Source organism: Equus quagga, chromosome 5, assembly GCF_021613505.1.
Source record: "Equus quagga isolate Etosha38 chromosome 5, UCLA_HA_Equagga_1.0, whole genome shotgun sequence".
Taxonomy (NCBI): Eukaryota; Metazoa; Chordata; class Mammalia; order Perissodactyla; family Equidae; genus Equus; species Equus quagga.
This window is the reverse complement of record NC_060271.1, coordinates 131494765-131515309: the sequence shown is the minus strand read 5'-3', so window position 1 is coordinate 131515309 and position 20545 is coordinate 131494765. Positions and strand designations below refer to the sequence as shown.

Here is a 20545-nt window from a genome sequence, read left to right as displayed (position 1 = left end):
TGAGCTTCAAATTCCTGTATCCAACTGTCTGCTTGACATCTGTCCAGTCAGCACATCAGACTTAAAATGACCAAGCTCCTCATCATCTCCCTCACACTTGCTTTTCTCACGGTTGACCCCATTGTCTACAAAAAGAATAGTGAGTCCATTCTTCTAGCTGTTCAGGTGCAAAACCTTGGAGTCAACCTGACTCCTTTCTCACTCCACATCCAATCTGTCACAGTCCTGTCACAATCCTGTTGACTCCCTGCCTTCCAAAGCCTCCCATCCTGGGATGTGATGGTGGCAAAGATAGGTAGACGTGATTCCGTAGGCCACACTGGTCCTGGTCACGCATGTGCATGTGCGTGCAGGCGTGTTGGGGGGAGGGGTGATAAATTATCATCATGGGCTTTGGATTTAGCAATCCACCCAGAACAGTCTCTCCAACTCCAAACTCCTTTGCTTCTGAGTGACAGCCAGAAAGCTGTTATCCTCACCTTTGTGATTTTGTACCTGCTGTCCCCCTCTGTGGTCACCAAGGTTCTACTTCCTGGCTGTAACATCCACTGTTCCTTTGCTTTCAACCTGCTTCTTTAAAAATGGGGAACTTGAGACATTTTCCTAACAGCTGGGCCCCATCCTGGGAGGAAGCCCGGGCACCAAGGACTCTCTACCCGAAAGGGGTTAGAGACACTCAGGCCTCTCACCACTTCCTAAGAAGCCTCCTGGGTCCCAGGATGGCCCTGAGCTGGCTCCGCCAACAAGCTTCCTTTCCCCAGCATGGTCTTGCTGAGCTCAGTGGACAAATTGGCCAACAAGCAAAGATGATAAAGAAGAATCAAGATGCCACAAACCAAGTGCTGGGGGAGGAGATGCACATGCGTAGTGAGATGACAACACAAAGTAGTGGCAGCCAAGTGCTAAAGCTTCCTCCTCAGCTCTTGCTACCCGGTTCTGGGGCAGCCTTTGGGGAGCCTTCTCAGGGCCCCCTTCTCTGGACTCCTCAAGACTAGAGGCTGTGACCGCTAATAAGAACTTGACAGATTTTACTGAACAAATCTAATCTCCTTGCTAAAATGTAAGCTCCTCCATGACAGGGGTCATATCACATCCACCTATCCATCCATCCACTCACCCACCCACACATCTGTCCACCCACCCATCCACCCATCCATCTACCCATCCAACAGCATTTAATGAACTCCCGTTGTGTTGGGGCAGAAATCCAGAGATGAATCATCCTAGTTCCTGCCCCCAAAGAGCTTATAGTTTTGTAAGTAAGATGGATGTGAAAACACATAAGGAACATTCACAGCAATAAGCAGAATAAAAGAAACAGGATGGAGGGCCAGGGAGCATCACACAGTGAGTGGCTGCTTGTGCTACTGGACGAGTCTCCTGGGGAACATCTGAACTGAAGGTCCGGTGAAGGGTTTTCCACGCCTGGGACCAGAACAGTACCACATACAGAACTAAGGTGTTGACTTACGAACCAGGCTGTGGGGGGCGAGAGGGTGAAGTGTGTGAGGGCCCTGGTAGGAGTGGAGGAAGTGACGCCGGGGAGGCAGTCTTGAGTCCTCCCAAAGGGCCCGGTGAGCAGAGCTGAGGCTGCCCCAGCAAAGGAGTGGGGAAGCAGCCCACACCCACTCTGGACTCACTGGATTCTGGTGGGAACTGCCCAGGCTTCTTTCACAGCACCTGTCACTGTGATCACACGTCCGTGTTTACCTGTCCATCTCCCTCTAGAGACTGAGTTCCCTGAGGACAGGAATGGCAGCCCTTCCTTGTGGCTTGTTAAGACCTAGCGCCCAGTGAGGCTCAGGAGGTGACTCCCTCAGTATTTGTTAATGGGGGAAAATTCATGCTGTGGTCAGACTGCTCTGGCTGGAGGGGTGAGGCTGGGGCAGGAGGTCAGTTAGGAGACAATAGACCAGGAGAGAAAGAAGGAAGAATGGTGAGAAATGGATGGGTTTTGAGAGGCAAAGGCTGAGGTCTTGAGAGAAGTGAGAGAGGGAGAAGGGGGGCAGCCCTGTCTCTCTCAGCGTCCAGCCCAAGGGCATGCATGTTGAGGAAGGGATGGCCAAGCGCAGAGGCAGCATGAAAGGGAGCAGCCTTCTTTTCTACCAAGAGGTTTTCTGATACACCCCAACACAACAACAGGCTCCCCTGTTCTACCCCAACACAACAGGAGTTCATTCCATTCCATTGGATGGATGGATGGTTGGGTGGGTGGATGTGATATCATCTCTGCCATGAGGGAGCTTACATTTTAGCAGGTAGATCAGACTTGCAAGAAAGTTCAATAAAATAATCAAGTTAGTTCAACCTTCAATAAAAGTTCAAGTTCCTACTAGTGGGCTGCACCTCCAGTCTTGAAGGCATCCTGGGAAGTGGGCCCTGGAAGGCCTACTGGACTCCTGGCAGGCCGCCTTGGTAGGTGGCGTTGATGTGGCCTGAGGCAGGCCTGGATGCAGATGGGACTCATCTAGCCACGTGTCACTGAGAAAGCTACCCTGCCTTTCTAAGCTTTAGTTTCCATATTTGTAAAATGAGGACTACGAAGAGACAACAGGTAACATGCCTTCTCAGTGTCTGGCACTTTTATTTTGTATGTAGAAGAAAACCTTTGTTGTCCACCAAAAGGAGCCGGGGCTCCCTGAAGAGTAGCTGTGTTAGGGAACAGAAATATCAGATAGGGCTTAGAGTATAGTCATGCATCACTTAACAGCAGGGACACGTTCTGAGAACTGCATCTCGGGTGCTTTTGGCGTTGTGCGAACATCATAGAGTGTCCTTACACAAACCCAGATGGTATAGCCTACTGCATGCCTGGGCTGTATGGCACTAATACGTAGTCCGTTACTGACTGAAACGTCGTTACGTGGCGCGTGACTGTACTCTTCTGTGGCCAGCTGCCTTCAAGAGTGTGAGGGACTGCGCTAAACAGCAAAGACGCCATTCAAAGGGACACTGGCCAAGTTACGACAGTTTGAACGTTAAAACAATAGTACTATGACTTCCACATCTGTGCAAGATGGAGTAACAGGAGCCAAAGACACCCTCGTACCTGTATTAAGGGGGAAGAACTCACCCAGACAAAATGAATGAAAGAGTTTTCAAGGAACTGGACTTAGTTCATGAAAGACAGTGCCCCTTGAGAGGCAAGAAGTAACTGAGGGTAAACCCTGCGATTGCCCCAATTTATTGCCTTGAGGAAGTTTCCAGGTTTTGGTGCAAGGAGGGGAACTCAGATGGGACCCAGAGGAGTCCCCAAGTTTAGGAGATGATGCTGAGGGTCCAGGGACACCAAGGTGGCAAGCGGCTGCAGGACAGAATGCTGGAGAGAAGCTTTTATCAGCTTCTCAAAGGGTGACCTCCATGGTTAAGTCCAGGCTCTTGAGGATGAGGCTTCTGGGAGAAAGCACAGAGGATGCACACAGTGGGACAGGACACTGGCTGGGCCTAGGGCTCACTGTGTGAGCCCCGGGGGGATGGCTCAGTGTGTGGGAACTAAAAGCCCAGGTGGTTTTGCTGAGGGACACTCCTACCAAAGTACCACAGAGTGAGGGTAGTATGCCCACACACACACCCCGGGACCCCAAAAGACCCGAGGATCTTGGCTTTGGCACCTGCAGGGGCCCTTGAAGCCACTGAGTTCACTCACAGGGGCTAGAGACCTACTGTTGGCCTCAAGGAGGCACAGTTGAGCACTGGCTCCTCTGCAGGTGACACAGAATCCGTAGAAACACTTCTGGGGGAAGCTCAGAAACATTTATGTAGGGGCTACAGAAGAACACAGAATTCTTGCTGGCAACTGGGGTGGGGCCAGAAGCCATGGGTCCTCATTTGTAATCTCAGGGGAGTCCCTGAGGAGACTTGTGCCTCTTGGTAAACTAAACCCCAAACCCCACACCCAGCTGGCCTCGTGTGGAGCAGCCACAGGCACAGACCAGTGACCCCATCTACACCGAGGAGCCCAACAGGGTCCCCCTTCCACGTGACTGGGCCCCCACCTCTTACTCATATGGGCTTTGCAGTGACAGAGCACCCAGCCGGCCACTGTCATTCAGGCCTCAGAAATCGTGGGCAGTAGGAAGAACGGGCTATTTGCCCACTGCACAGATGAGGAAGCCAAGATCCAAGATCACGTGCTGGACAGCAGACCAGGACCGCGTCTGGGTCTCCTCCCCCCCCCGGGGCTGTCCTGGCAGCTCACCTGCTCCCAGCTCTTGCCGCAGACAGAAGCTGAGTGGCCTCCTCAGGGAGCCTGGCTGCTTCCAACCCCGTTTCCAAGGATGGGTGAGCAGCGTGGCCGCAGGAATCCACACAACGCAGGCAGAATCATATGTGCCTCGTCTGAGCTTCCACCGCATTTTGCTCATTCCTATTGCGTCTTTATTTTATACCTCCAGGGCCCGCCTAGCTCAGCGCCTGGCATGGGACAAGTCTCTTCAAGTAGTTGTATAAATCAAAAAAAAAAAAAAGTTTCTTTCTGCAATCTGTGCTTCACTAACGTAAGGTGCTACTAAGGTCATATTATTTTTATTTTTCACTCAATTCCTCTCCCGCCAGGTGAGTGGGAAAGTCAGCTCCACCTTCTGCAGTTTCTCCCCTTGCCTACAGATTGTCCTAAACCTCTCGGGGCTCAGTTAGCCCAAGGTGGGGTCTTTCCAACGGCCACTCCTCAGGGATGGAGCCGTGAAGTCCAAGCCGACACCACTGCTGTGATACTTGCTGCCACGTGGTGTCACTGTTGACAGCTGGCCGCAGGCCCCTGACCTGGGTGGAGGCCTGATCTTGCAAGGACAGCCCTGTGTCCTCAGCGCCACAGGAAACCACAATGTCTGTCAGGTGTCATCCACCTTTTGAGGACTTAAAATAAGTGTCACCTTTCCTTCCCAGGGTCCACACCCCACAGAAAAGGCAGCTGTGGAAACTAAAGGGTTTCATCACATCAGAAAAGAGGGCCTGCCCGCCTGTTAAGGTCTCATTTGCTCCAGGGGGTCCAGATGTCACCACACCAAAGCTCTGATTTTGTGTGGCGTCCTTCCTAGAGAAGGGCACTGAGCTTCAGAGCCCCAAATGTGACTTACCCTCTCAGTGGCAACCAGGAAGGCTTTTCTCCTGCCTGACTGTCACCAGAACAGAAAAGTCCCCCACCCCTTCCGTCCCCCTGTAGGTTAGCCCTTCAGTGGGGCCTTGGGCACGCTTCTTTGACAGCCTTTACCTTCTCTGGAGTGAAGCAGTGTTTGCGGGTGTGCCTCTGCCACTAGAAGCGGCATGTCCTTACTGGTGGTGACCAGACCTTGCTGTGCACGAACCCCAGCACCCATCAGAGGCCAGGCTCACAGCGGCAGGGGCCCAGGAGGTGTGTGTGACGAGTGCGGCACCGACAGAAACTCTCCGGGGCATCCGCCGGGGCCAGCTCAGCTCAGCCCAGGGCAGGCAGCCCAGTGAGAAGTGGTCTAAGACTCTGGAACATCAAAGGGGAGTGTCTTAGAAAAGCTCATCTTATGGTGAGGAGCAGGGAGCCTGAACCAGGCGGGGACCCCTTGGGCAAGAGAGGAGAGACTCGGGAGGGCATGTGACAGAGGGAGGGCAGTGGTGTGGCTCAGCTCCTTCCCCAAGAGAACGGATACGACGTTTCTCAGAGCGGGAATGGAGCATGTTCTAAATTCCTGGTGCTTCATAGCATCTTAGAGAACTCGCACAGCACGGAATCCAGGAGACAGCTTTGTGGTACCCAGACTTTACCAGACGTTAACATGTGTCATCATCCTTTTCAACTTTGAGGCGTTTTCCTTCCCGCCTCTGTTTCAGCCACATTCCTCTCTGTCCCCGAGCAGACAGAAGGCTCAGCTCAGAAGCAACACCCAGCCACCAAGAGGAGGCCTGAAGCCGCGCTGGGCACACAGTCGGCGCTCTGTACATGCTTGGTGATGAAGCGCTCGCCAGGCCCCTCCGGGAAGCAGACTGGCCCGCCCTCCACCTCCTGGGAACTACCGCGCTTCGGGCCGGGGCACTGCTTTATTCGCCTGCCGCTGTACGTGAGACACTTTTCCTGAATTCAGGGAGTAAAAAAAAGACCTGAGAACAACTGCCCTGGCTTCTGAGCCTTGACTAGGTGCATTCATCTGGACATCACCATAGAGTGTAACTACATGAGGAGTTTTTTCCTCAACACTTTTATCTCATTAAGCGTTTTATGAGGTTTCCACTGGAAAATGCAGAGGTATCATCTTTCTCTTAGAAACCAGCTATGTTCCATTTTAACAAAATAATGATGTAAAATTGTAAACATTTTACATCATTTAAATTCAAGGCCTGATCCCTCTGGTGGTGAGAAATAAAATTTTAACTTCTTTTAAAAGAAATGTTTGTATTATTAAAATAGTAATGGCTTTAGTCTTTATATCAAAAGTAATGGTTCAGGCTTGGATGAGAAACGGCTCCGGCTTGGGGGAGGTCCGAGCCAACCCTCCCACACCGTTTGTGGGAAGGCTCCATAGCTCCATCTCTGATTTTGCAGCAGAATCTCCCAGCTATGGAACATCTGATCAAAGGCACTCTTGTCAAGTAATCAAAGTTCATGGACACACCCCTCTGCCCGTGACGGCAGCAGGCCTGTGGGTCTGGGGAAAGTGCCAACTGGCTGTTTGTCAGTTTCCAAGATGCTCTTGCTTCTTGCAGGCAACACCAGGGAGGCCACTGTGTTGGTGGTAAATGCGAGACAAGCTGAGACCTATTCTGCCTTGGGCAAAAGCTGCCATCACCTCACGTGCCCCTTTGTACCCGCGCCCTTGCCAGCTGCTCTGAAGGGGCCTGCCTCCGGGCCTCCCCACCGCCCGCAACTCTGAGCTTTCAGAGCGCAGCCATGGGACCCAGCCAGGCCGCCGCTCTCTCCCGGCCCTGCCTCAATGCACAGGGTGTCCTCGGCAGGTCGGCTTCCTTATTCGTCAGCTGGGAACGTGCTAGGGCTCTTCTGGCCTCACCGCTGAGTCTCTACCTTCCACCACATGGGAAGAGAGTGGAGAGGTCCTATCAGGATTTGTCAGATGAGAGCAGGTGGCCCTGAAGACCCTTTCCAGGTGGGGCCAGGGTGCTCACCCTCAGCAGGGCAGGCATTTCTGTGCCCCTGGGGGGTGGGGAACCAGTGGAGAGCAGGGAAGGCTGGAACTGTGTAATCTCAGATTGTCAGAGCTGGTGGCGGTGGTAGGGGGCCCTCAAAGAGGCTCCAGGACTCACTTTCTAGAGAGGGAAACTGAGGCCCAGAGAGGGAAAGTGACTGCAAGTTAGTGTAAGAGCGAAGATCAGAACAGGGGTCCCTGGCTCCCAGCCCAGTGCTCTCCCATCCCTCACACCCACACCCACTGCAGGGGAACAGGACTCCCTTCGGGGAAGCAGGCGGGCTGTGGCTCTGAGCAGCCTCCAGTACCGGGGAAGGAAGAGCCAGATACGGTCTAAAGCTTAGACTCAATCCTTGCTGCTCCAAGTGTGGTTGGGATCCAGGAGCTCAGGTCTTATCCGGAACCTGCTAGAAATGCAGACTCTCAGGCCCCGCTGGATCCACAAGACCAGAATCTGCATCCCCACATCTCCAGGGGATTCACTTGCAGAACTGACGGTGGCTCCCTCCAGCTTGGTAGGGCACACCTCCTGGGTGCACCCTCCATGATGGAACCTTCCTGAAGGCCGTGGGACATGTGTTAGAAGCCCCAAGGCATCTGATCCGAGCCACATTCAGCTAACGAGGCTTCCCCAGCCAGGTGGGGAGTGGGCCACCAGAAAGGGGAAGCATTTTGGGCTCCAGGCGACCCTTGTAGACAGGGCCTCCCCAGAGACTGAGAGGAGGGGCAGGTATCTGGGGAGCACCTGCCCACGCACCTGCAGGGCAGCACCTGCGCCCTCCTTCCGGCCTGGGTCTGCAAGCTGACCACCTCTTGCCAGCAAGCATGATGGCCAGCAGCCGGCCACGTTCAGGGCCGTCTGAATATGGATTTGAAAAGGCCGATTTCGAAAGATCTGGAAGTAACTGCATGTTGGAGGTGGCTCAGCCCCAGCCAGAGCCCTGGGCAGGCCAGAGGGATGAGCACCCCCAGCCCAGGTTCCTAAGAGGCCTGGTCAGGTCGGGTGGGTCTCGGAGGAGCGGCGTGCTGGCTGGCGGTGACTGCGGGGCTGCCCCATGCCAGCCTCAGCCCTCAGCGACAGTACTCCTGCTCGATGCTCGCCATCAGCTCCTCTTCTGAGTAGTCGTAGGAGATGGCTGACTGCCTCCCGGGCCTCTTGTGGCTGCTGCCTGGGGCTCTGCAGGCCAGAAACACAGACAGGGGAGTCAGGAGGCAAGACATCACCTTCAAACTCGTCATCCCTACTGAACAATCACAACGGTCCCTTTATGGAATTCTGACCCATCCTAAAACCAAAACCGAAAACCTCTGCCCTGGGGACACCTCAATCTCTTACACAAGCAGCCTCCGCCTGTTTCTCTGGTTTCATCCCCCAGCATTATCTGCCAACACCTTACCCTGCGAGGAAGCCAGTACCTGCAGTGTTGAAGAGTGAGGGCCCACGGGGAGGAAAGACCCCGTTTGAATCCCAGCTCTGCCACTTACTAGCTCAGTGACAATTTTTTTTCTCTAAAATGGAGCTGTATTCGTAAGTTCATTCTGAGGCATAAATAAGATAATGCATGGACAGCATGTGACGTGGAATCTTGCATGGTGCACGGCCCTCAGCAAATGGGAGCTGTGTCCCATATCCATTTGCCGGACTTATTCCCTGTGTCTGCTCCTTTGGGGGGGTCTCACAGGAACTGCTGCCGTGGGCCAGGGTGGGGCACTGGGATCCCAGCCACTGCCCCACCCCACTGGGCAGCGTACTCAGAAGTGCCCAGAGCCGGGCTCCTGTTCCTGCTGCCTGGGCTCCAGAAAGTGGCTCCCACCAGCCTGGACCCGGCTGCCCACCGCCCCCCATCCCACGCCCGACTTTCTGGACTTTGCTGGGACTTTAGGGTGGTGCTCCCTGTGCCCCCAGGACTTCCCTGTCCCTTAGGCTGCCCTGTGGCAGTGTCGACCGGTGCCTGGCCTTGCCCCCATCACAGCAGCTTTGAAGGGGGAGGGTGTGAAGTCTGGGCCCGGCTGGGTGCTGCCGCTGGAGGGGGGCCTTTGAAGGGGACATGAGGTTTGCAGCTCCCGAGAGAGGGTCGGAGAGCAAGGCCAGAGCTGCCCACTGCCGGGTGGGGGATGGTGACCTGACACTCACCAGCCAGAGACTTGCTGCTGTGCCAGGAAAGGGGCTGGCGCTGCTGGGCCCGACAGCTGAGGTGACAGCACCCTTCCCGGCCTCTGTCTCCCCACATGCGAGCTCGGAGGATGCTGGGCTGGGTGACCTCTGAGGCCCTGATTACTGCCATCATGCTCCTGACTGACATTCAGAGGGCAGCCTCCAGGACCCTGTCCGCTCTCCCAGAACGCAGGCCCGGGGGGTGTGCAACCTAAAGGACCCCAGCACCCAACAGGAAAGATGAGAGTCTAAGAGCGGGACTCCACCGCCCCACGCCTGAGACGACAGGCACCTACTGCACAGCTGGCACCCACTGCACAGCTGGCTTCAGGCCTGGAGCAGACCCCGTGTTCAGTAAACAGCATTGCTGGGCTTGTTACTGGTTCCCGGCACACTGCCTGTCCTTGAAGGCGCTCAATGCCTGTTCCTTTTTGTCCTTGAGACACAGTGAAAAAGCAAAGCTTTGGGGGCAGTCGGGCCTGAGCTGTTTGGGGAGCGTGTGCCCAGGACGAATCTTTACGTGCCTCACTCTGCCTGTCTGTAACAGGTGGAGCCTTCTCCACGAGCCGACCTGGGGGCTAGATGGGACTGAACGGCGTGTGTCTAGCACGGCGCTTGGCACCGGGAAGCACTGGACAGATGCAGCTCCTACACAGGTAGCATCGTTCTAAGGTCCCAGCAAAGCCCCCGGTCCAGAGGGAGGGCTGGGCCAGTGCTACTTCCTGCGCTGCCCACAGCCTCCTGGGCACGCTGAAGGTCGCCTGGGAGAAGGGATGAGGACGAGACACCTCAAGCACCCTCAAGGGCAACAGAGTCTCTTGGCCAAGCCAGGGGACCGAGCAGGAAGCCAGCTCGATTCCTTTAGGAGTCCCAGGGTACCACTTCTTGGCCTGGGGACCTCCCAGCAGGAAAAAAGCCCCTCAGGGGTCACCCAGACCAGCCCTGTTTGTAGATGTGGGGGGAGAAATGACTTGCCCGTGGTCACACGGTGACCTGGCAGCAGACTCTCCTCCCCCTGTCCCATAGCTCTGCAAGGCCTTTCTCCCTAGGCACCCAACACTCCCTGTAGCTGGGACACCAGGCAGGAAGGGGTCAAGGAGGCAGGGCTTGCAGGGGAGGCTGACAGAAGCGGCTGCCTGGCTGGTGGTGTGGCCACAGCAGGCAGTGCCTGGGTCTGCGAGGGCCTGAGGCCCCACTCGGCTTCACACCTACCTCTGCCTATCTGACCACAACATTCCGCCAAGGCCATGGGGCCCCTGGCTGGGAGCCGGGAGGGCGGGAGGGGCATCCTCCTACTTGGGGAGGAGGGCACGCCATTAAAAGGGAGAGATGGCTCCTAAAGGGACTTCTGGGAAGTCAGCACACTCCTGAGGGGGTCGAGAAACAAATCTTTGTTTAAATTATAATTCACTAAGTCAGTTTTTCTTCAGCAGAGACTCCTAAAGTCAGACATTTAAAAAAAAAAAAGACCTTCCCAAGGAGAAAGAAAAGAAAACAATACTCTTCCCCGGAGAGAGCAAATCCATTATAATTGGGCTACAGAACCCACATGCTAAATGAGACTAGAGGCCTGAGGCATTTGTACTATTCTATTGGGTCTAGAATTTTCCAGAATTTACTAGCCTACTGACCATGGGCAAATCACGCCTTGTATCTCAGTTTACTCATTAGGAAAAGAGGGGCCTGGCCTAGCGTCTGACCTACAGGAGGTACCCCACGAGCATCTGCAGAATAAATAATGAGTGAATTTCAGCAGCAGCTGCAGACAGGAGCTTCCAGAATCCCTGTTTCTCCTCCACCGGCCCAAGGCTTCTGTTAGCCAATCCTCGCAGACTTCAGGTCAGGCCAGCCCAGCCCTGTCCTCAAAGCCAGCCCGGCTGGCCCAGCGCTGCTGCTTCCATACCACCCCCACTGACCCCCCGGAAAAGGAGGTGGACGTCACTGAGGACGGTCAGGACTCGGGGTCGAGGCCCACATGCCCAGCTTCACATCAGATGTTCCCTTCAACAAGCATCTGTGAAGCACCTACTACGAGCCTGGACCAGAGATGAGCCGGATACCTGTCCTGGCTTCATGAGGCTGACAGTGAGGAGTAAGACAGGCTGTCCCGTGTGCCTGCTGCCTTCCAGGCCCCGTGTGGTGGGGGCCGTGCCGATGAAGGATGGAGAGATGCCGCTGAGGGACGACGAGGAGGGAGGGAAGGTGGAGGGTCTTCAAGAAGGAGCTGTTGGAACTGGGCTTTGGAGGATTTTTCTCTTCACCATTTTATTATGAAGACTTTCAAGCACACACAAAAGTTGAATTGTAGATTCAACGATTAAGTCAATGTATACTTTTTGCGACATTTTGCTGTATTTACTTTCCCACCTATCTGTGAACTTCATCTGATTTCTGGGTGCATTTCAAAGCAACTGCAGACATGAGAACATTTCCCCCTGAAACACGCTTTGAGTGGTTCTGATGGCAGAGCCGGGGGTGGGGGAGCTTCGGGGGAAGGAAGGGCAGGGCGCCACAGGAACCACACGGAAGAGCGCCAGGGCCTGAGATCTGCACCAGGAGGGACGCGGAGCCTGGCCACAGAGGTCCTGGCTGCGCAGAGTTGCCCACTGGCAGTGAGAAGCCACAGTGGACGTGGGGGCAGGAGACCCGCTGCTCCCTCCCCAAAGGGGCTCTCCCGAAAGGCCCAGGAGCCCAAGTTTGGGCAATAGAGGCTACGGCTGCTGCCAGCCCTGACCCTGGGGAAGGCCAGGCCTCGGAGCTTCCTCCCAGTCTCCCAGTCGGGGGGCACAGTGCTGCTCTCGCCTCCCTGACTCTCCCCCTTCCACCGCTGCGCCTGGGCAGGCTGACACAGCCTGGGCGCCCACCCAGCCCGGAGCCCCTGTGCCTCTCACGGGACTCAGGATGCCCCCACTAAAGTGTATTGAGTGAGTGGTGAATGAATGAACGAATGAAGTGCTCCTGCTGAGGGTGGTGACAGAAGCTAAGGGACGTCCTGGAGTGTGTATGTGAGGTGAAGGGACCTATTCATTTAAAAATGAGAAGAAATAGCTAATTTGTTCAAGTTAGAATTTAATTCTCCTAAATTCCTTTGGTTGACGAAAACTAGAGAAAGTCGCTGCTAATTATTTGTAGAATCAATAGGAACACTCAGCCAGGACTGAGCTGTGTTGGCACCACGCTGGGCCCACAGGCAGGACCAGGCCAGGACCTCAACACAAAGCCTCGTGCACAGCACCTGGGGCAGCTAAGCAGAGCTGGTCCTGGCCCCGGGGCTGGCCACTGCAGCTGGCACAGCACCCTGTCCCAGCACACGAGCACACGTGGGCACCGAGGAGGAGGGGGTGTGACCAGGACTCTCCACTGAGCAGAACGAGGCTCCCGGCCCTGGCTGCTGGGGCGAGGGGCAGAGCTCGTGTAAACGTTGTCACTGCTTCACCCTCAGCTCCATGGTGGTGACCCAAAGCCCAGAGCCCATCCCAGCACTCTCCTACTTGACAGCAATGGCTAGCAGTTTCAGCTTGGCATTGAAGGCCCTCCTTACATTTTAAGACTTCCCTCTCCATTCCCTCCCACTGACCTGTACTAAATGCCACCAGCTCGTGCACAGTGTCCTGAATGAATGATGTTGTTCAGACCTCTATGTCTTGCATATGCAGGCCCTGCCACTTGAAATGCTCCTTCCTTCCTCTCTCCTCGGTGAACTCTGACATGTCCCTAAAACCTTTTTTTTTGCTGAGGAAGATTCTCCCTGCGCTAACATCTGTTGCCAATCTTCTTCTTTTTTTGCTTGAGGAAGATTGTCCCTGAGCTAACATCTGTGCCAATCTTCCTCTATTCTTTATGTGGCTCGCTGCCACAGCATGGCTGACAAGTGGCACAGGTCTGTGCCTGGGATCCAAACCTGTGAACCCGGGCTGCCAAAGTGGAGCACATGAACTTAACCACTACGCACCACAGGCCAGCCTCCTGAAACCATTTTAAACACCACCTCCTCCATGAGCCCTTGGGCTGCTTCTGTCCCTGCTCTGAACTCCCTTGAGCCCACCGCCTGCACTTCCGAAGAGACCTCCACAAATGTTTGTTAAATAAGGGAAACCAGCAAGGTTCTGCCCAGAAACCATTCAGAATTGGTGATAAAAATAGCTGTTAAGCCAGAATTTTCACATCCATGGTCTTGAGCACCACAATCACCGGCATCCCAGAGATCACTGTCACTCCATTAGAGATGAGGAGCCACGGCGGGATGGGCCAGGGGTCCAAGGTCATCCCAGCTGAGCCTCCCGATGCCCTGGAATGCTCACACAGCCCAGGGCCGTGCGGGATGGCCGGGAACAGACAGAGGAGGCCTGGCCTCTGGGCCTGGGGTTCTCAGGTGATACTTTCCAGGGATTTTAAATGTGTTTTCCTGATAACACTGTCAACGGATTACAGAAGGACCCATCTGTCACCCCTCTGGGCTGTAAACTCCTGAAGGCCAAGAACTGTGTCTCATTCACAGAGGTGCCACTGCACAGTTTCTGAGTGAACAAGTGAGGGTGGGGGTAGGGAAGGGGGGTGTCGGGAATGCCCTGTGTGATCTGGGTCTCTGTATAATCTGGCCTTTCAGGAGGGAGGTCAGAGCTGCTGTGAGACTGTAAGGCTCCTGCACCTTCCCATGGCTGGGACCGTCCCTGAGGATAGAGCTTTGCAGTGAAAGAGGGAGCCGCATCTGGCAGCAGGAGAAGGTGAGAGCCATGAGGGCTTTGGGGGTAGCTGGAGCCCAGAGAAGAACCTGTGACTTCGGGCAGAGGAGGTGCGCCCACCCCGTACTTACTCCGAGACACTGCTGCTCTCTGAGTGGTCCTCAGCACTCTGTTTTGGGGACACCTTAAGAAGGAAAAAAGGAAGAGGCATCAAAAAGTTGTCAAAGGTGCAACCTGTCTAATGCTCTGGCTTTCTGCTGAGAGACAATGGCCACCACGGTCAACCCAGGACTGAATAAACCAGAGCTGGGAGGGCTCCCATGGGGTGTCTAGTTCCATCTGCGTATTTCACAGGGGGGAAGCTGAGGCTGGGAGAGGGGAGTGACTTTACAAAGTTCCTATAAACAGACTTCCTGCCTCCTGGACAGCTACCTGGCTGGTATCCTCCAAGAGCTGCAGTCCAACGTCCACCTAAGCTAAGCTCTGCCCACCCCCCACCCCACCGCAGCTCTGCAGGGCTGTGTGTCCTGAGTCAAGGAGCACAGATGGGGTGCGATGACATAACCAGAGAAAAATCCAACGCCCGACTCAGTGGTATGGCCTACAAGTGCTACAGGTCATCAGAAAACGTGACAAACATGGTAAACCAAAAACACTGGCCTGCTTCTCCCTTCCATCCCAAATCCTTAGAAATGCCAGAAAAGGTCATAAGCAAAAAAGAACACATCTCTAGCAGAATTGGAAGGCAAGTGTACCTCTGGTGAACCAGAACGTAGGAGAAATTGATGGGAGACAGACTGGGTTAGATCGATGGAGGAAACCACAGCCCACAACGCACACAGAGAGGATGCTGGAAAAAGTGGGTGCAGCCTTGGAGGACTCCAAGTTCAGAGGTGACAGACACCAAGAGTGGGAGAGGGCTTTTGGGCAAGGGTGAGAGAGGAGAGGACTCTGACCCCCTACCACTGCTCGTGCAAATGGCAGGGCACAGAGGCACATCCCGCAGGAAGAGCAGGAGGGGGAGGGCAGCACAGGTGGCGGCTGACACCAGGAAGCACAGGAAACCCTGTTCTCAGACGCTAATGACTGCAGCACTCACCAGGATCTCATCCTGACCCTCCTTTACAACAATGGAGGCGGGAACCAACTCATCGATTGAAGGAATTAAACCTGAGAAGAGTTATTAGAGCAGAGTGAAAGTGACTTTAAAAGGAGAATGATTCATAATTGCAACCAAACAAGAATAAACTCTTATGAAAAATAACCAGCTAGAGATTTTGGAAGTGAAACGATGGTAGAAAGTAAAATATCAATGGATGGCCTGAATAGTAAACAGACACTGCTGAAGAGAAAATTAATTACCTAGAAGATCAAACTGAGGAATTCTCTCTTAAAGCAACACAAAAAGACAGAAATGGGAGAGAGACAGAGAGAGGGAGAATTAATCCTAAATAAACTATTGATCAGGTACTAGGGCCAACTGAAGACATCTGCAGACACACAAAGACTGCAGCCTACAGTCCTGTACTTCTGTTCTGGGATAACCACACAAGTCCAGCGGTGAGAAAGGGCCCACGGGCTGCAAGGGGGTGATGCGAACAGCTCCGTTCACGCCCACCTCTCCCACTCACCTTTCAAGTCTTGGTCTACACGCCAACTCCTAGGAACTTCCTGGTTTCCCTTGCTCCCCGAGCCCAGTCAGGGGCCCCTCTGCTGCCTTTCACGTTGCTCTAACTTCTATCATTGTGCTCATGTGCTGGAGGCAGGATGGACGCCCCCTTCATCCTTGTACCCCAGCACCCAGCACAGACATCTAGTTGACTGCTACTGCCCTTCTGAGAGGGTGGCTGGACCCATGGTGGGGGGAGAGGAGGGGAAGTGAACACCTGGCATAGGACCTTGCGTATTCTGTGACACTGGGGAGTTTTAAAGGTGTTGTCTTCTCCTTTCAGCAGGAGAGCAACATAAGCTCTCCCATTGTGCTCCCTCAGCACATAATCCTACACGCCAACAGACAGAACCGGGCTTTTGCCCCCACAGGAAGCTGTGTGCATTCTCTCCAAATTCTCTTCTAAACTCTCTTCCATCCTGGGATTCCGAGGCTTAATCACAGGATTAACCGTCCATCGGGAATTTACTCAGCTCCCCCCGGCACCCAGTGCCACATCAGCTGCCGTGGAGACACACGCTCTATCCTCTGAGGAGCTGGCAATGTCACTCGAGAAATGAGTTCAAATGCATTAAATAACCAGCAAAATGTACAAGAATGCCGAGTGGGTCCGGCTATACAATGTCTGTGCCATTGGACAGGGTGGGGCAGCATGCGAGTCGAGAGCATGAATTTTGAAAAAGAGACAGACCCAACTCTACCCTCCCAGCTGTGTGATTCTGGGCAGTTTTTCTTAACCTTTCTAAGCAGCGGTTTTCTCATCTGCAAAACAAATTTACTGTGAGACATTTTCAAGCGATTACCAAAGTGCTTGGCACTTAATAAGTCCTCGATAAATATGAGCTATTACCATCTCTATTATCCTCAGACTGATACTCTGTGCTGTGCTGTTTTCTAAATGCTAACCTGTTAACATTAGTTAATCCTCCCCAGCAAGAGAACCACTTCTCCCGAGTTTACAGACCTCCAAACCGGGCACACTACCACCGCTAAACGTTTCCTGAATTAAGTTGGATGTCCAGTAGCTGGGTAGTTACAATCTGGGGTTTAAAATCCATATAGCAGTTGGCAAAGAGTGAAAACAGCATCATACAGAGAAGGGTTCAAATCCCAGTCTCACCATCTAATAAGGATGTGCCCTCATGGGAACCGTGAGGCTCAGACCCTCAGTTTCTGCATCCGCGTCCCGGGGACTTAGCTCCCGGGTTGTGGTGAGATGAGAGACCATCTACCTGTCTACCGTCTCTTTCAGTCCCAGTATAATGCCTATCACGTAGATGACCAGGTGACACCATTATGAACACCTGAACCGATGTGCGGTCTAGAGCAGCCTCTGACGCAGCCCTGCTGGAAGACCAGCTGAGTGTAGGATGAGGCTAGCACAGGGAGCATCGGTCTTCAAGGCTAACATATTCTTCCTGAGAAATTAGTTCTGACTTGTTTCTTGGGAAATGTTAGTCAGTGATGGGAAACAGGAGCAAGCTGACACTGGTATGTCCTGCCCACGGGGAGACAGGCAGTGGAAGGCCAGCCATGGCTTTGGGCATTTCAACACACGGGCTGGAAAAGGTGTCCCTGCCTGCCCAGTGCTATCTCCAAGCGGAGGCTGGCAGTGCAGCAAAGGTGCACAGCCCAGATCCAGGGGTCCCCTGGGAGCCGACAGTGGCAGCTGCACTCCAGGGGAGTCAATGTTCACTGCACATTTCTTTGAACACTCATTGCCCCTGTGGGGGAGTATAAAGATGAAGAGGAGATGACCCCCACATCAGCAAGGAATCCATAATGGAAAGAGGGACCGAGAGTGGGGATGAGGCACTGAAGGATAGAGAGAGGAGGGGAACACACACACTCCTCCATTGCCTCTGGAAGCAGCCCATTCCATCTTGGGCAGCTCAGACTATCTGAAAGTTCTTTTAAATTTATTTAAAAAATGTTTTGACTGTGGTAAAATACATATAATCCAAAATTTGCCATCTTAACCATTTTTAAGTGTACAGTTGAGTACTAAGTACATTCACATTGCTGTGCAACAAATCTCAAGAACTCTTCACATCTTGCAACACTGAAACTCTGTCCCCATTAGACAACAACTCTGCATTCCCGCGCCCTCCCCCAGCCCCTGGCAGCCACCCGGCCACCTTCCGCCTCCATGAATCTGACTGCTCTGGACACCTCATCTAAGTGGAATCACACAATATCTGTCCCTTTGCATCTGGCTTATTTCACTTAGCGTAATGTCCTCAAGGTTACCCACGGTGTCGCATGTGTCAGAATTTCCTTCCTCTTTAAGGCTGAATAATATTCCATTGTGTGGACAGACCACATTTTGTTGATCCATTCATCCACTGAGGGACAGGCTGTTTCCTCCTTGGCGATTGTGAACAGCACTCCTAAGAACATGGGTGTACAAATATCTCCGAGATCTGCTCTCCTGCTTTCACTTCTCCTGGGGACATACGGAAGTTCTCTCTCCACTTGACACCCGTCTGCCTCCCTACAGCTTTCACTCAGTGGGTCTGGTTATAGTCTCAGGGGCCACCGAGGAAAAAAGGAACGCTTTTACCAGACCACCCGTTAGCTGCTTTTATGAAGTCATCCTGGAGGGACCCTGTTCCCTCTGTCAGTTTCTGCTGGAACCAGCTTTTGCTGTCACTCCTGTGACTTTTCCTCTCCTCACCAGATTTTGTAAAGGTTGCCACAGATACAGTTTCTCCCACCAGGAGGGCAACTGAGTGACAGAGCGTGAGACTTGGCGTGAACTGTACACCCTACAGCCGTGTGGAAAAGAAGGTCACCTTCTTTCTTTCATAATTTCCCTGCCGGCTCACGCTTGTTCTATCTGTTCAGTTTTCACGTGTTTCTCTCTGCACCTGCGGCTGGGACGTGTGGTCCTTTCTCTTGTCACTTTGTGCAAGACTTTAAGTGGACACCCTCCCAGAAACACAGCTTGCTCAAGCAGCAAGGGGAGCTTGGATGAAAAGCAAAGACACAGCAGCCCCTGGTGGCGGCTCCAGGCCTAGGGCAGACACAGGTTCCCGCCACCAGCCAGCTGGCGGCCTGCCCCCTCGCAGTCAGCCAATCTGCACCCTGGGGAGGCCCTGGCGCCTGGGCTGGGGCCGTGAGAACCGGGCTGAGCTCCGGGAGCCGGGAGCGCGTGGGCGGGGCGGGGCCGTGTCGTCCCTGGGGAGCCCAGGAGGCTTTGAAAAACCGCACCACAGCTGAGCGAGCAGCAAAGTCCGAGCAACCTAGTGTGAAGATCTCTTAACTTTTCTCTAACTCTTACAACTAGGGGTTTTTAAGAAAAGCGAATCATCAACAGTTAATTTTTAGAAAATCTACCACATATTTTATTTGACAAAATGTATTATATCCTGCTGCTTCTGTTTAAAGAGTTCGCCCCTTAACTCAATTTTTAAGAGCTTTATATGTATATATATGTACACATATCAATGATATGTATAATTGACACAGAACAAGTTGCAGATGTTTCAAGAACACAATTCGATAGGTTTGGACATATGTATACGCCTGGTAAGCCATCACCACAATCAAGATCCTAGACACGCGCCTCGGCGCTCTGTGGTGCCTCCCTCCCGCCCTCCCCTCTCCTGGCTCCACGAGGTGCCTTCTGCCCCTGCAGCCGCGTGTGCGCTCCAGGGAAATTAGACACACGGCATCCTAAGGCGCGCACTCTTTTCGGACCGGCTTCTTTCACCCAGCATCACGATTCTGAGATCCCTCCGCGTTATTGCGTGCAGCCACAGTTCCCTTCCCGTTATTGCTGAATGTTCCCCTGCGTGGATAGACTTCCCCCTTCCTCTTTATCTAAGGATTGTCCTCCTTTGAGCCCAGGTTTGTTTGGTTGGGTTTTTATGTCTCATTATGGAAATTTTAATAGTGGAGAGAGAAGTGTGATGGACCTCCTGCTACTTAACCTCCCAGCCTCCGCAATTTTCACTGTTTTCCAGCAGGTTCAGTCCTCTGACCGCCAGGGAGCGCTGCCGTTCCCACACAGCCCCACTCACGCCTTCCGAGGCAGCGAAAGGGGCGGGCGCAGGTGGTCCCTAATGTGGGCGCTGTTGAGCGTTGCTAAAATGACACAGGAGGCTCTGGCTCTGAGACCGCCAGCTCCAGGGCCCCCACCTCCCTTCCAGAGGCTTTGTCTTCAGGAAAGTGTTTGCAAAGCCAGGAAGGAAGGCTATGATACCTGGGGAAGCTCAAGGGGTGGGATTGGAGGAAAGTAACAATAAATTATATTTATGTAGAGTTTTATCACCTCATAAAACACATCCACATACGCTTCCACGTAATTCTTCCAAACCTCCAGGCAATAAACATTTACCGAGGGCTTAACTAGACTCGTGGACAGGCTGCTGTCAGTTTATTTCCCACCTTGGGCCTCCTCACGGCCCCAGGTGTGCGTGTGTGAGGTGATGGACAGCCAGATCCTTGCACCCAGAGCCCGACGACCTGGGAACTGGGCAATCACCTTGCTGGGCCCCAAAGGCCTGGGATGTAAAATGAGAAGGTAGGCTGGGTGGTCTTCAGGTCCCTTCAGCTCTAGCAATCTATGCCTCTAAAACTGTAAAGACAGTAAAGGGGTCCTGGACATTGGCCGTCGGGAGGTAGATGCAGTGGGAACCCGACTTGGTGGCCCTGGCTGGGGGCTGCTTCCTTGCTGGTGATGGGCTCCTGGCATTTAGCTGCATAAGAACCTGTGTTCTGCCCAAACCACTGCTGACGGTCCTCACCAGAGTCCAGTTAGGACTTGTCCCAGCCCCTGCGGGAAGTCAAAGGTCCTGTGCCAACCAAGTCCTCGTCAGCATCTCTCGAGGCAGGGCAGGCTGCAGCAACTACGCTGTCCCACGCCCAGCACTCAGTAGCAACCACTGAGGCCCATCCTTCCGCCACCACTTATCTTTCTAAACAC

General features: G+C 53.7%; 1 protein-coding gene across 1 annotated transcript in view; it reads right to left on the bottom strand.

Annotated features, from left to right (window-relative positions):
* Nucleotides 1-5715: 5715 nt before the first annotated feature.
* The window catches only part of CYS1 (cystin 1), a 24824-nt gene continuing 9994 nt past the window's right edge, over nt 5716-20545 (bottom strand). Inside the window, exons 2-3 of the mRNA XM_046661558.1 lie at nt 14078-14130; nt 5716-8286 (exon numbers count right to left, since the gene is read on the bottom strand). Of these exons, the coding sequence (XP_046517514.1) occupies nt 8181-8286; nt 14078-14130 (159 nt within the window). The 3' untranslated portion in view covers nt 5716-8180. The remainder of the gene's footprint in view (nt 8287-14077; nt 14131-20545) is intronic.